At 43.2% G+C, this 14656-nt stretch overlaps 1 protein-coding gene across 1 annotated transcript in view; it reads left to right on the top strand.

The window, feature by feature from the left end:
- The window catches only part of LOC143003397 (transmembrane protein 132C), an 85154-nt gene that overhangs the window by 26748 nt on the left and 43750 nt on the right, over positions 1–14656 (top strand). The window contains 1 exon segment of the mRNA XM_076154014.1: positions 4882–5025. Within this exon segment, the coding sequence (XP_076010129.1) occupies positions 4882–5025 (144 nt within the window).

The following is a 14656-nucleotide window of genomic DNA, read 5'->3' as shown; positions in this document are numbered from 1 at the left end:
GCAGCTTCGCGCCACCAGACAGCGGTGCGCCGCACTGTTCCATTAGCCATCAACTACAAACCATCACAAAGTACTGTCCTCCCACCATCTCCCTGCCATCTTCTCCCTGTGTTCCCCACTGAGCCGTCACATTCTCAGCGCCCTGTTTATGTGGGCGGGATGGCCTAGTAAAACAGAAAATGCAGCTTCCTGAAGCCGCTGATTGAGGATTCATATGTTCCTTTCGAGGAGTCGGCGAGGGAAACGGTGGGAACAGGTCACCACCCCCGTGATGCACTGGAGCCAGGAGCAGCCAGACACAGCCAGATGGACAGAGAGCGGGGAGAGGAAAGCGGAGAGAAGATGGGGGTCGAAGTATATAGAATGCTGGCTGGGGACGGCAGTTATCACCCAGCTTCAACCTAATTGGATTTCCACTGAAATGTTAAGCGAGTGTGTGTGTGAGGGATAGAGAGAGAGAGAAAGAGAGAGAGAGCAGAACAGAGTGGGGAGAGAGATTTAAGAACAAGAAAAAAACAGTTAGAGTTAAAACGCAGCGATTTTCCTCTTTTTTTTCTTCCAGAGAAAGGGATTTGATGACATTAGGAATGGCATGAGAATTGTGAGCGGACCAGTATGTGCTCCCTGATTGCCTCTGCGCTACCTGCATCCATCTCCCTTTGTTCGGTCTCACAACTGTGCTGCCGACTTGTCAGTTCCTCTTATGGTTCCAGACACATTTGAAGCCGTCTGCATCTGGAGCCACTGTACTGCCTCCGTCTTCCCTCTGTTCGCCGCTTTACCTCTCAATCTAGTCGTGTGATGCTTGTTATTCAGAACACTCTGGTCTTGACTGTAGCTCAGTGGGGTCCACAGGAGAGCTATTGAGACACTTTGGAGAGCCCAGGTGCTTTGATATCACCTGTTCCCTTCTTCATTTTCTTGTTTTTGCTTGTCTGTCTTTGAAGGGGAGTCCCGCCCTCCCGTTTATTTGGGTCTCTGTACAGCACTCAAACTTAAAACTAGCGCAACCTTCCAGTTACCGTGGCAATACTCAAAAGGCATGTTCATAACTAAAATAAAACACTTCAGTTACTAATGCACTAATTTGCAGCTTGTATTATTTGAGTTTTAAAGGGCAAAAAGGTTTCTCCCTGCGTCACTCATGCTTTAGTCCCAAACAAGTGGCTCCATCCTGTCACACCCAGTTGTGTCTCACATGAGCGTGTGTGTGTGTGTGTGTGTGTGTATGAGCATGCCCGATCACACACTAGAAGGCTGCGGTGCTGTTTGTTTACGACTTGTTTATTCAAAACAATACAGCGAAAACAGCCTTCAAAAAATATCCATTATTCTCTCTCTCTGTATGTGTATACTATATGTTAATATCTAGATAACATTTGTGCTGTAGTGCCTTGCAGTTACCTAGTGGGGTTTTAGGGTAATAGGCCACTGATTCTACCCACTCATTGTTTTATAGCCGGAGCCATCCAAGCATGCATTCTTTCACCTGGGGCCTATCTTATTAACACTCACTGTTCAGAATCCCTTGCCTTAATCACAGCACAGACATTGGAAGTGTAAACATAATGTACAGATAATGACATGTACACAACATATGCATTGTTGGGATATAATGTTCTAATGTCCTAATTCCCCATGCTGAGTCTAATGCGAGGCCTCGGCAGTTCTAGTTTGCCTGATCAGTCGGCCATTTTCCACTGGATGTATGTGGATGGACATCTTCTGCTATTTGGTGTGTAGGCTTTGTTTTGTGAGCCATCACACTCATCTGAGGACAGGAATAGAGGCAAAAAATGACTGATGACAAATTGCTCTTGTTTGTTTTTTTGTAAGTATTCATGAAATAAGGGAAGAACGGCGAACACGGCGGGGTGCCTCATTTTTCTTTGAGGGATGCAGAGAGGACTGAGCAAAATTGTGGCTTGCAGCTTTTACACAGACGTAAACACAGGCTTGCTTGTGTGTGTGTATGTGTGTGGTGTCTGTAAAATGTGAAGAATCATCAAATCAAAGAAGGTTTGATTGAGAAAACTCTGCAGCCTCGTTGAGTTGAGCTGGCAGCGGCTGACGAGAGATCAGACTAAACATATGATGCGGTGCCTTTGGTGTGTTGTTCACCAGCAATCATTTCCCACTAAAACATGCTAACTTTGAAACGTAAACTCAGACCAACAAAACTTCCTATTAACTTTGGAAAGAGGACTGTGGATTTTGGCCGCAATTCTAAAGTGTTCAGCCAGTATTCATAGCTTCCCGTTACATACTAAATATTTGATATTGGAACTATTTTGTGCAGCAGTTTTTAATTCATTTATTTTTAAATCATGTTATGGGTGTACATCGCTTGATTGCTTAACTGGCTATGTTTCAAATATCCACACAGTTTGGACGCGTTTATTCCCTGGGTGAGGCTCCAGCTGGAATCTAATCGTCAGTAGTATGGGATGAGTGGTATTTAACCTGATGGGGACTCTTACGCACGCTGGCCACAAAGCCAAATTGTCCATTAAGCCAATAAAAGACACTCCGACAACGGCTCAGTGTGCCTGGATATGGTCTGCAGGGTATTGGCTGGTACCCCCCTCTGAGACCAGAGCATTCAGGATCCCGGGCTGGAAAGCGCTGATAGACATCCTGCTCACTGAGGCCTGACCAAACCAGAAGTTGGACCCCGGCCGCTCCACTGGGACGACTGTGAAGTGTTTCGGGCGGTGTGCCTCACTGCCCGCGAGCTCGTCCTCGTCCTCAGTGCTTCCTTTCACAGTGGACTTCTTATTTTCGAGGAGGGGGGAAAGAAATCCACCCTGACCCCTTTTTAGTTCTTAAATTGTGCCGTTCTTATGCATTCCAGGAGTTGCAGGGAGTTGTAATTTACTTGTGCTGTGTTCCGCCTGCGACTTCTGAAGGAAAAAAATGCTGTGATCTTTTCCGACTATTCCTCAGAGTGTGGGATTTCAGTTGTAACCCTAGCGAGTCAGCTTTTACACATGGGTAAACGTGTGAGTGGAAATTTGCCGCTACCCGACTTGTTTTTGGAACACTTTTTTTAAGTTTAACCCACAAGATCACAGTTTCTTGCCGCTTGCAGTGGAGATATTTCTTTCATTCTTCCTCTTCTTTGTCCCATCTTGGCACACGGCTTTGAGTCCACAAATAATTCTCTCTGTCAAGGACTGAACCCAAACCCTGACACTGACTGATGGATTTTGAGTTGAAAACCGGATATTACTTACAATCATGAGACCACACTGCTTTGCTTTTCTGGTGACAGTGTTTTTTCTACTTTGGGGAACTTTAAAAGTTGACAGATTTTGATGTTCTTATATTCATTTTGGTTGATCGATTTTTTCCTATACTTTTTTACAATCCTTTGTTGCAACATCGCATTGCACACTGTGTGATAACGAGCAGCTTCAGATGTTCTCTCTCCCTATGATTTGACGCTATGGAATGTAAATCATACCATGCCGCCCTCTCAGGAGACCCACTTCCAAAGTAAACATGTTTACATAGATCTACTTTACAGGAGGCTCTTTCTTAAGGAATAGAACGATGTTGGTGACACATTTGCATGTTATTAATGTTTCGCTTTGCTTTCTGCAGGTCAGAGACTTAACGTGATGTTGTGGCAAAAAAAAAAAGGCTTCCACTTCCAGATACATCCATGACATAAAAGAGAAGGAAGCAGGTGGCAAGAAAGCAGCACATTATGTCAGGAACGCCTTGCACTCATACACGTACGCTCTATATTCAGAGTGACCCTTAAGTGTAGTGTTTACCTTCATTCTAATAGAAAATAGAAGCACACCATCTGTCGTATCACCCGCTTTCACTCAGAATTCACCTCTTCACACCCCGATAAGGCATTACATCAAAGAAAGAGGCCCGACTGGAGGGGGCGGCTATATTCATTGGCATACAGACAGGCAATCACACGGCACGAGGGAGGCAACAGGTTCGGGATGAAAGCGAAGGCCCATGTTTGGTCTTCATCAGGTTCCACCTGGTACGGAATTGAAAGAGGATGTGATTGGATGTCAGTTTTCCTGTCCGTCCCAGTTTCCCTTTGGCCAGGTTATGCGATGGATTGCCACCCCCGCCCTTTGATCAACCGGGCTACATTTGAGGGAGTTTTTCATAAACATTTTTTGATGAAGATTTTCCTTCCTTTGTAGCCCGGGGAGCCAAGGACGTTGACGCTGCAATTATGCTACAGTCAAAGAAACCTTTTCATAATGCTCCTTTTCAGACTTGGATGGAGTGAATCTATTACTGAGGGGGGGAAAAGCACAGAGAGAAGTGGCATTATAGGACAGTCGTATGCATCCCACTTACATCCTCATTTTGTGGCTAACAGCACAATCGCTGTGAATAGCAAATCCCAATATGCCAGAAGGTTATTTTTAATCCTTTTTTAATACATACTCTTTGAAAAGAAATGAAAATTAAATGCCTGAAGCCTCACGTTACCTCTGCGTGCTATATGGCACCACCGGCCTATAACACTGCGTGACATACACAAGTAAATGACGCAGTGGGAGTAGCAGGTGCTTGATGTACATTTGTGATTATTTGATTGGAAACAAAGCGCTCATAACACACGTGTAATCAATGGTGTCAGCTCTCCTCTGAAAAAGCACAATTTGTATGACAAAAAGCAGATGGGACACTGTTTGAAATGCGTCATGGTGAACCATCTGGATGATAACGCACAAGAAAAAGGAGGAAGAAAGAATCCTCATTGTCTTTCTCGCCCCAGCTGCCATTCAAGCATCAGCTGGGCACATTCGCCGATTTACCGAATTGAGGATTTTCTCCATTGGGCCACACATGTGTTACATTATGATTGACTCTCTATCTCTCTCTCTCTCTCTGCAGGGTGAAGTTGAAAGAGGGCGTGACCTTTCTGGGGGCTCGGCCCAGCAACCCCACTCAGTGGATAGTTAGCCAGGACGTGAGGAGCGAAGGACACCGAGTGGTCACACTTCACTGCCGGCGAAAAGAGTCTGGCTACGATCAAAGGTCAGCAGATAAATTAGTTTGGGTGAAGATTGGCCAATATATCTATCTCTCTGTATTTTATTATCATTTTTGGTGTCAGTATTGCTATTTCAGCCCTTTCCTAAGCATTTAAACGATAAAAAGCATTTTTACTTTCCACGGCGACCCTAGTTGTGTAGTCAAGTCAAGTCCAATTTATTTATATAGCCCCAAATCACATACAAAGTCTCAAAGGGCTTTACAGACCCACAACAACAGACTCAGCTCAGAGGAAAAACTCAATGTATGAGGAAAAGAGGGAAGCAAACCCAGGGAGAGGAAATTTAAAAAGAGAGATTCCCTCTGCTCCAAAGGCACAGATGTGCGACAGGAACCGCAGGTGGGAGAGAACACAATAACACAGCACAAGATGAATCACATGAGTCCTGACTCTCTCTCTCTCTGTGTGTGTGTGTGTGTGTGTGTGTGTGTGTGTGTGTGTGTGTGTGTGTGTGTGTGTGTGTGTGTGTGTGTGTGTGTGTGTGTGTGTGTGTGTGTGTGTGTGTGTGTGTGTGTGTGTGTGTGTGTGTGTGTGTGTGTGTGTGTGTGTGTGTGTGTGTGCTGATTGTGGAGCAGCAGTCCAGGTTGGTAGTTATAGATACTGATATAGTATTGGAACACGTATGCATGTCGAGTAGTGGGCAATCTTTTTTCCATTTACTCCACTTCTTTGAGTGTTGTTGCCGATTGTGGAATTACATTTTTCTAAGAGATACGCAGGCATTGAACCACTTTGTGATCCTCATTCTAAGTGATGTTCCCTCCGCCGAAATGACACGCTTGACTTGACATAAAGGCCACAGGACGTCTGGAGACTACTGGAGCAACAAGTTAATCGACTACTGCAATATCCCCCCTCTTCAATCTCTCTCCCTCTCTAGCTCCCTCTTCCTCTTCCTCTCTTTATTTGCATACTTATTTTCCTCACTGCCATGGCTTCAAAGTTGTTTTGGTCATTTCCTATCTGTATTCACGTCCTTCAACTAATCTGGCAGATAGCAAAGTGATTGCCAGCACTGGGGAAAGGTTGCTGTGTTAATTAAATGCTGATTGAAGGCCTTTGTGTGTTTTTAATGGGTTTTTTTCCCTCCTCGGATCAGGAAGTAGTTTTAATAACTCTAACTTTGTGGTGACAGGTGTAATTTAATGGATTAAAGGCAGATTTGGGTTTGGGGAAGAGTTAGCTGCTTATTTGCTCCTTAGCTCTAGTTCCACTTAGTAAATTCCAAACGACTCCCTAAAATAGAACGCTGGTGTTGTGTAAGTGCAACTTTGCAATCAAAGTTGTACCGGGTTAATTTTCGTGTAGCAGTGGTGTGTGTAATTTAAATCCGTTGGCCCAGTGATTTGTTTAGAAATGGTGGCATTAGTGTGTCCAGGCCAGGGATGATGGTAGGGTAACTACACAAAGGCCGATAAAACAAAGATAAATGTGCTCGCCATGTTGGTGCATTGATTAAATCAACTAAAAGCTTCTCTATAAACCACAACTCATAATTTGCTGTTGAAAAATTGCATTTAGTGAGGCAGATCAGTAGATGATTCAGTGGTTAATGCTGTACAGTATGGAGTTTGGACAGATTCAGCTCGTCTCCCACTGTTCAATGACATGCAGTGTATTGTATCGCTCTGATTTTATCTATAGCCTTATTTCATTTCCAGAAAAACTCCAGGAGGTGCATTGGAATAGACGAGACACATTCTTGTGCTCAGATAAATTGCATTGAAGTGGGAAGCGGCAGGGAAAATGTCCTGAATAATCAAAGTTACTGCAGCTCCTTTAATTAATGCTTTCACCTGTGGTGGTTAATTTGTCCGGTCTGTCTGTTTGCCAGCAGGGTTACATGAAAGGTTATGAACCAATATCCATTAATCTTGTTTGGTAGGTTGAACATGATCCAGGTCAGACGTTATTGTCCTCCTCCGTGTTGTTTTTGGGCATTCACGTCTTCTCTTACCCTCCCAAAAAAGAGGGAAAGCATTGTTGTCGTAAAATGTACAGTAGTGTGATAGATTGGACATGCATGATTTTGGAGAGGGCTCTTGAATTTGATGACTCAGTGTAACTTTAGCAAGAAGCCTGAGTGCTGAAAGTGACTTTGGATCACTTTGGCAGCTTGTGTCAGCACTTTCCTGAATTCTTTTGGAAAGAACGGCGTGTGTGTTTGCTTTCCTACAGTACATTTTTTTCTTCCTTTCAAATCCCACCAAGCTTCTCGTTGACCTGAATATGTCAAGAGATGGCTAGTTCCCCTGCTTTGCAAATGTAATTATTGGCCTTTAAAGTGATTTTCCCGATGATCTTTGCATAATGTACCTGTGCACGGCCTGTGAGCAGAGCAGCAGGATCTCCACCGACATAAAAAAGAGCTTTCAGCAAACGGCAGCGGTGAGGAGTAATACTTTGCAGGTGGCTCCTCCTTCCCTCTGGAGCCGTTCTCCTGTTTTACGTCTGCATTATTCTCTCTGCCCCGACTCCTCTCTCTCTCTCTCACGCACACACTTGTGCGCCGCACTTTGGTAAAATCACCTCTTATTGATTCACTAAGGGAGGGAGCCTGAGACAAGTGTGAGCATATTTAGTCTAATCCCTGCTGTTTGGGCCGCGTACGATGGACTGCTCCTTAATCCCCACAGCTGTCAAAGTCACTTCAGAGAGAAGACCAAAGACGCCCCGTGACGGCTCTACAATACACAATGCTTTAATTTTACTCTCATCCTGTCCTCCCTGCTCCCAGTCATTTCAATGAAGCTCCTTTAGAAGAGGATTAGACGCTGCTATCTCATCTGTTGAGCTGTCATTCAGCTTCCGCTTTCCTTCTCCGTCTCTCCACTCCTTCGTTTGAGGATGGGAGGAGAATTGTATGGCCTTGCTGGAAGACCTTAACCTTGGACCTGCATTGTGTAGCCGCTGTTTTTTTTTTGTTGGCAAAATGAGATAAGGCAGTTCAGATAAATGTGAGTTAATTAAGAGTCCAATAAGATACAATGGAAATAAATTAACATTGCAAGTGAGATTTTCAATAAAGTAATTATAGCAGTCTTTTAATAACAGCTATGCACAGCCTCATCTGTGTGTACATGTAGCTGAGCTATGGAAAATAAGATTTAGTGAGTAATTTATTGGCTATCAGTTCTGCAGCAGTGACAGTGCTGCAGGCTAGATAAGTTATAGCAGGTGTTTATTTCAGTGGCACTGCAGAATCCACCGTGTATTTACTACAAACCCTGGTAAGTTAAGTAATAACATTCCCCAGGGACCATATTGACAAAATAATGAACTGAAAGTGTCGCATGTGTGGCAAACTGGGGATTTCTCTTTCCTCTACTTCTGCTACATCAGTGAAGTGCGGCGCTCCTGAGATGTCCAACTCAGCTGGCTGTTCACTTCAAAAGTGGCCTAAACAAGTTGCGGTGCCTCAATAGGAGAAGCACAATCCTGTAGCAAAGTGCAATTTGGAGAAGCCTGAGCAGGACGAACACATTATTAGCAGGTGTTTGTTATGGTTTTAATAGCCAATCATGCCGGCTCTTATCGTCCCTTTAAAGGGGAGCAGTTTCCTATCAAGCGAGGAGGGTTAACGCCTGCTTCTCCTTTCACGCTAGTTAAACACATTAAGTGTAGATTTTGTTGCAAAGTGGGTTTTAGAAAACTTTTTAGTCTGTGTGGTGCACAGTCACAAGGTACAAATAATCACCATTCAAATGTGCTTGGAGGTTTCAGGCAATACTGCATCTTCTGCTTATTCTGTGATTATTTGTGTTTTGCGGATGATTCGTCTTTTAGAAAACTGTGAGCATTAATATACCTTAAGGGATGTATTCAAGCTGCACACGTGTAATAATGCCACTGAGTCAAAAAGCAGTGGCGTGTTTACTTTGGTTTTAACTAAGGGCTCCTTTTCACAATCCTGCAGATAACAGTTTTTATTGAATTCGTTTTTTGTATTTATTTATAAAGAAACAAAAAAAAATGCTGTTCAACCAGGGTTATTCGCTGACTCTACCTTGGTATTATTGAAATCGTACTGAATATAAAGTGTAGGTAAAGGAAGAATGAAAAGGATGAAAAGCAACAGATATTTAGTTGCCAATAATTCTTAGGATGCAAGCAGCTTTCCCCTGCAGCCCACTGCCCTGATCGTTTGCACTGCATGAACCTGGAATCTGTGTAAAAAAAAAAAGAAACAAAAACAGCAAAGCCCCAAATGCCCCCAATTTATTCTATTCAATGATTAGTTTTGGTAATCAGGATGACAATCTTAATCACTTACTAACTAAAAATGACCCAGTGTGAAATTATGTTTGGCTCCGCTGTATGATTTATTTTGATTGTTTTGATTAATGAATCATATTCTTTTTGCTACTCGAAATCAAAACTACGCTTTCTCTTAGATACATGGGCTCACTTTGGGGCTGCATTTCAGTCTTGCACGTCTTGTAATCTTCCTTTAGTAATGGAAACCTGCCTGCTCTGCCTCACAGCACCCAGCACCGCAAAAGCAATACTGACGTTGACGGTGTTTCATCAAGAGAGGCTGCAACGTAAAAGACAGACCAAAGTTTTGACTGAAAAAATGGAGCCGAATGCACCCTGAAGGATGGTGCACCCAACAGCTGCCCTGACTCCTTCTTTGGCTGATGAAAGAATGGTATCGACCTTTTAATGAATTAACAGATTTCAGTGCGTTTGCGTTTTCAGTGCGTTTGCGTTTGAGTCTTTTTAAATGAATAGCCAGGCACACTGTTGTTTGGGCAGTTTATTAACAGATTTCATGCAGAAATAAATAAAGATATGATCTGCCCACACAAAGACCTGCGGCAGTTCATGGACCAGGGAAAAACAATAATACACCAATTAAAAAACAATTTGGTCTATATCCGTTTTATTACAAATAAAGCAATCAAGTCCTACTATTATGTATATTTAACGAAAATGTAAATGCAGCAATTTTAAAGATGTTATCGACTTCAAGGCAATTGAAATCAGTCAATTAAAATCGATTCATTAAGCATTTATCTATTGATTTCATGTGATTGAGGCTATAGATATGCATACCACAAAATGAGATGGGATGCCCACTCGATCCAGTGGGAGAAAAAGAGAATGATGCCTAAGCTATCATCCCTGATGGAGAACATATCCCACCCCATGTAAGACATTTTGACAGTATTGGGCAGCTCCTTCAGTGACAGGCCGTTTCAACCGCGGTGTGTAAAGGAGAGATACCACAGGTCCTTCCCTCCTGCTGTAGCCAGACTTTATAATCAACACTGTTCCCAGTACGCAGCACATTCCAAACACTGATCATTCACCCTTGTGTAATATCAGGGGTAGACTGAAGTGTGCCATATCAATATTTCCTACGTGCAATATTGTGAATTCAGTAAATTCTCTCTGTCCGCTTATTATATTTAGCTTCCTTCCTAGCTTATTAGGCTCTGTTGATAGTTTTTGTTGACTTCTTTGCACGATCCCCTGTGCTGCTGTAACACTGCAAATGTCCCCGCTGTGGAACGAATAAAGGATTATATTTTATTTTAAATTGTTAATTCTAGCCTGTGGAATATTCTCCCACTCCGCTTTAACACCTGTACAAAGTCAGCAAAGCGCTCAACCACCCGCAGCCACACACGCTGCCTGCCAGAAGAACGTTCTCCTGCATGGCAGTGGCCATCGAAGGAGAACTCTTGCCCACTCGCATTGATTGTGGCACCGAAGGGTGAGAGCGGTGAGCATGCAGATGAGCTTCCCTGAGGTGATTTCGGACAGTTTTTGCAGAAAGTCTTGGGTTGTGTAAACTAACTGTTTCATCAGCTGTCCTTATGGCTGGCCTCAGACGATACTGCAGGTAAAGAAGTGGGATGTGGCGCTCCTGGGTTGGCGTGGTTACAGGTTGTCTGTGGGTGTGTGAGGCTGTTTATGGTGGCGATATGAACAATCATTACTCAGGCTACAGTTCTACAGGACATTCCTGCCTGCACGTGAATTGCCCAATCTTTTAACTGCTAAGGCATCTGCGTCGCTGTAATTTATCACACTGTAAATAGTTAACTGAATTATTAATGAAAATGAATGAGGCAATGTTATTCCTTACTATATATACAAGTCAGGTGAGCAGCTACAACCGTGTGTATGCACAGGTTTTTCTCTGCCGTTTGTTTTAAAGATGAAGTTGTGATTTTCAACGAAAGATGCCATAATACATCAAAGAAATCAAAATAGCCCCTATAGAAAGGGACAAAACCCCTATGCGGAGTATGCATGCCATCGCAGGGCTGCACTCTGATAGATTGAAAAGTTCACTTTGTCACCATTAAAGTCGAGCCCTTTCAAAACAAAAGCTCTCCTGCTTCCTCAGCATGTCATGAGCCATAAGTAGAGGCCTGGTCTGTGTGCCATGTTTGGCCTCCCTAGTTCATTAAGACTGTCTGGGCGCAGATGGATCTCCCTTGTGAGCCATCACTTCATTAATCCCTCACACTACACCCGGCACCAGAAGAGCAGGCAGTCCACTCATTACAGTCACTCTGGGAGCTGAAGCAAATCCTACTACGATGGTGTGTGTGGGGTGCTGTGATTTCTGTGCCAGACCGTAGCCTCATCACTGCCTGTTTTAACGTTTGTCTGTCTCAAATGTGCATGGACACAGGATGAATGTAATTAAATTTAGTGCACATAAATTTCATTGTAAAGATATAAAGATCCATGACATCTCCTCCAAAGCACGGCTGTAAATCTCATCACCGCAAACAGTTACGATCCCTGAGGGGAAGAAATCATACAGCTATGTAATAAGGGCTGAGACTTAGCAAGGACCTCACAATTTATCTCAATTTCCAACTCTTGAGAACCTTTAAGAACGTAATTATTTGTAGTTTGTGACATATACTCCAAAGCGGCAATGAAACAAAGGGCCCAAGATATCTTGTTCAATCCTCAAAGCCCCTGAAAAATCATTAATCCTCTTCATACATTGTCACTCTATGTCTCAGTCTTCTATTCCACAAAGCGGTCTCAGAATTAGGAAAGGCTCAGTGTCACCATGGGCTGTCCTGACTCGGCCAAAATTCCGTCCGTTGTAGGATTTGTTGCACAGTAATTCGGGACCAGTTTAAGGAAGTGGTCTCAGTCTGGTCGTACGCTAGCTCTGGAGTCATTCATTTGCGCTGTGAACAAGATCTTGAATTGTTCAGAACCGAGGATGAAAGCAGACTGAACCTTTAATTATCCACAGCAAAAAGTCATCAGATATCCGCTTTAGCTAACACGTCTCCAGATGAAGCAAATCCCCTTGTTCAGTCTGTACCTTCCTGTGATACAACAAGCCTTAATATAATTATCCAGTAAGTCACATGTTTTCAGTTTTGTCTCATACATATTTCCTCTTCCTTGTTAAAACTAGTTCAGACTTTGTTCTGAACTAGTAGCGTGTTTTTGACAGCTACAACATAAGCTAATGCTAGCCTAGCCATGACTATGTGCATTCTGTTGGTCTGTTATTGTTTGATGTGAGGCCTAGATGAAGAGGACAACTTGGAAACTATGTATGTTGGTGTTCCATGTTTCTGCACAACTATGTTTCTGTGTGAGAATTAAGGCAAAATACTACAAAAGTAGAAACTCCCTCTCTGATTCTTATAGCAAACAAACTGTAGGTTTCAAAACGACCTTGGTGAAGTGAGAATTTCTTGTTACGAGTAAGTGAATCGTTTGGGTGATGGTCACTTTCAAGATAAATGTCTTTTTTCGCAATCACCGTAAGTACACGGGCATTGGATCAATACTATTCCTGTGATTTAGAACTCAATTTGAAATTGGGTGCTAAACCATCTTGATTTCTGCGCAAATCAAGTTTCTTTCTCCCAACATTTGAGGTGCAGCATCCCCGAGAAAGAGCCACACGCTTTGGGCTTTAATGCTGCATAAATCACGGTTAAAATGAAATGGCCCAATTACATTAGGGGCAAACAGGAATGTTAACTTGACAGTCTTAATGCTAACACCCTTAATAATGAATCAGCCCTTCTCTCTGCAGCCTCCACTGACCGTGAACATTCTTGCCGGAGCCTCACTGGCAGCATTTAGCCTTTCACAACAGCCAGTGCTCAATTTCCACGCTCGCCTCCGAGCAGAAACTGCGATGAGTGATCAGCGTTTGTGGGTGACAGCTGAGACGCGCCGGCACTTTCTTTTTTTTCTCGCCTGGTCGCTTCTTTTATCAAGATGGAGCGAATGCTGGGATGCAGAATGTTATTAGGTGCTATAATGCAAGGTTGATGAGAACGGAACATTCAGATTGAATTTAATCGAATGGAAGTGGCTTGGTTTCCTTTATCAGGAGTGGAGCAGAGACGTGGCGTAGTCTGTGCCTCCACAGGACAGCCAGCTGATTACAGCAGACAGCATAGATTACATCTGACTGTGTTCAGCCTGCTCCTCTGTTCCACTGCCAAGGAAACAATATGGGGGACTAATGCCCCACTGCACCTTGTTGCGCTTTCCTCAAGTCCACAATCAGACCTTAATGACGCTCATCAGGCATGATCAGATCGTTACAGGCGACCAACTCAACAAAGGTAACACTGAGTTCATGTCTGGTATCAGTTTGTACTTTCCTCTGACAGGAGGATACAGTTTGGATTGTGAAAACCTTGGAGTGTGCGGGACTCAATCTGACAATCAACTGTTGGAGAATCTTCAACTGTAATTTTTTGGTTTTGCAACAATCTGCCCTTTCTAGCTTGGAAATCCTGAAACTCACCGGCAGAGAAATTGTCTTCATATTTCATCTTTCGTAGACATTTTCATCGTTAAATGCTTTTTTGACGACACAGGGAGTGGTAGGATTGCATGGTAGCGCCGATTCACTCAAGTCACGCCACGGCAGACCAATTTCCCGTCAGAAGTCAGTACCGTGTCCTAAATACAGTTGGTCCAGGCAGCTCAGCGCGGAACAGAGACAGATTGAAGCTGGCGAGTTCGTGTGTTTCAGATTTGTGGTATTTAAGGTTTATGAGTGAATATCCTGCTCTCAGACGCTAATCCTCTGGAGGATTAAATTATAGCCACCAGTGCTGTGTGTTTTATTACTTTGCCTTGGAATAATTTACATAATATGTTTCTTTTTCCCTTTATATCATATGTTCACCTCAGCTATGGTACAAGTTAAGGTACACAGTATATTGACAATATAATTAGTATTTTCCAAAATTTTCAACTAAACTATATATATGAATTAGAGAGGGCATATTGTGCTTTTTCTCCATTTCATAGATTCATATTTTTGGCAATACGTGTTGACAAACTGTACCACACACACCTGTTTGAACACACTTGTGTAGTCCAAGGTGTTTTTCTAACTCTAATGACGTTCATCAAAATGTTATGCCCAGGCTTGTTTTCCATATGCTTTTTTCAGTTTGACCTCTATGGTACTGGCAGCTTTTCATGGCTCCCATTTTATCTCAGGCAATCAATCTGAAACAACTCAAACCTGCACGAACATCCAGCGACAACAAAGTTTGTAATGTATTAACCAAGTATGTGAGCATGTGGGGCGTGTGGGCTGTAGGTTGAATGTGTGGGCAGTGATGTGTACAAAGTGTGGCA

This window comes from Genypterus blacodes, unplaced genomic scaffold, assembly GCF_046128005.1.
Source record: "Genypterus blacodes isolate CSIRO-AG114 ecotype Tasmania unplaced genomic scaffold, CSIRO-AGI_Gbla_v1 ptg000061l_1, whole genome shotgun sequence".
NCBI classification, from domain to species: domain Eukaryota; kingdom Metazoa; phylum Chordata; class Actinopteri; order Ophidiiformes; family Ophidiidae; genus Genypterus; species Genypterus blacodes.
Note: the sequence above shows the minus strand (reverse complement) of the source record. Positions and strands in the feature narration are given on the sequence as shown.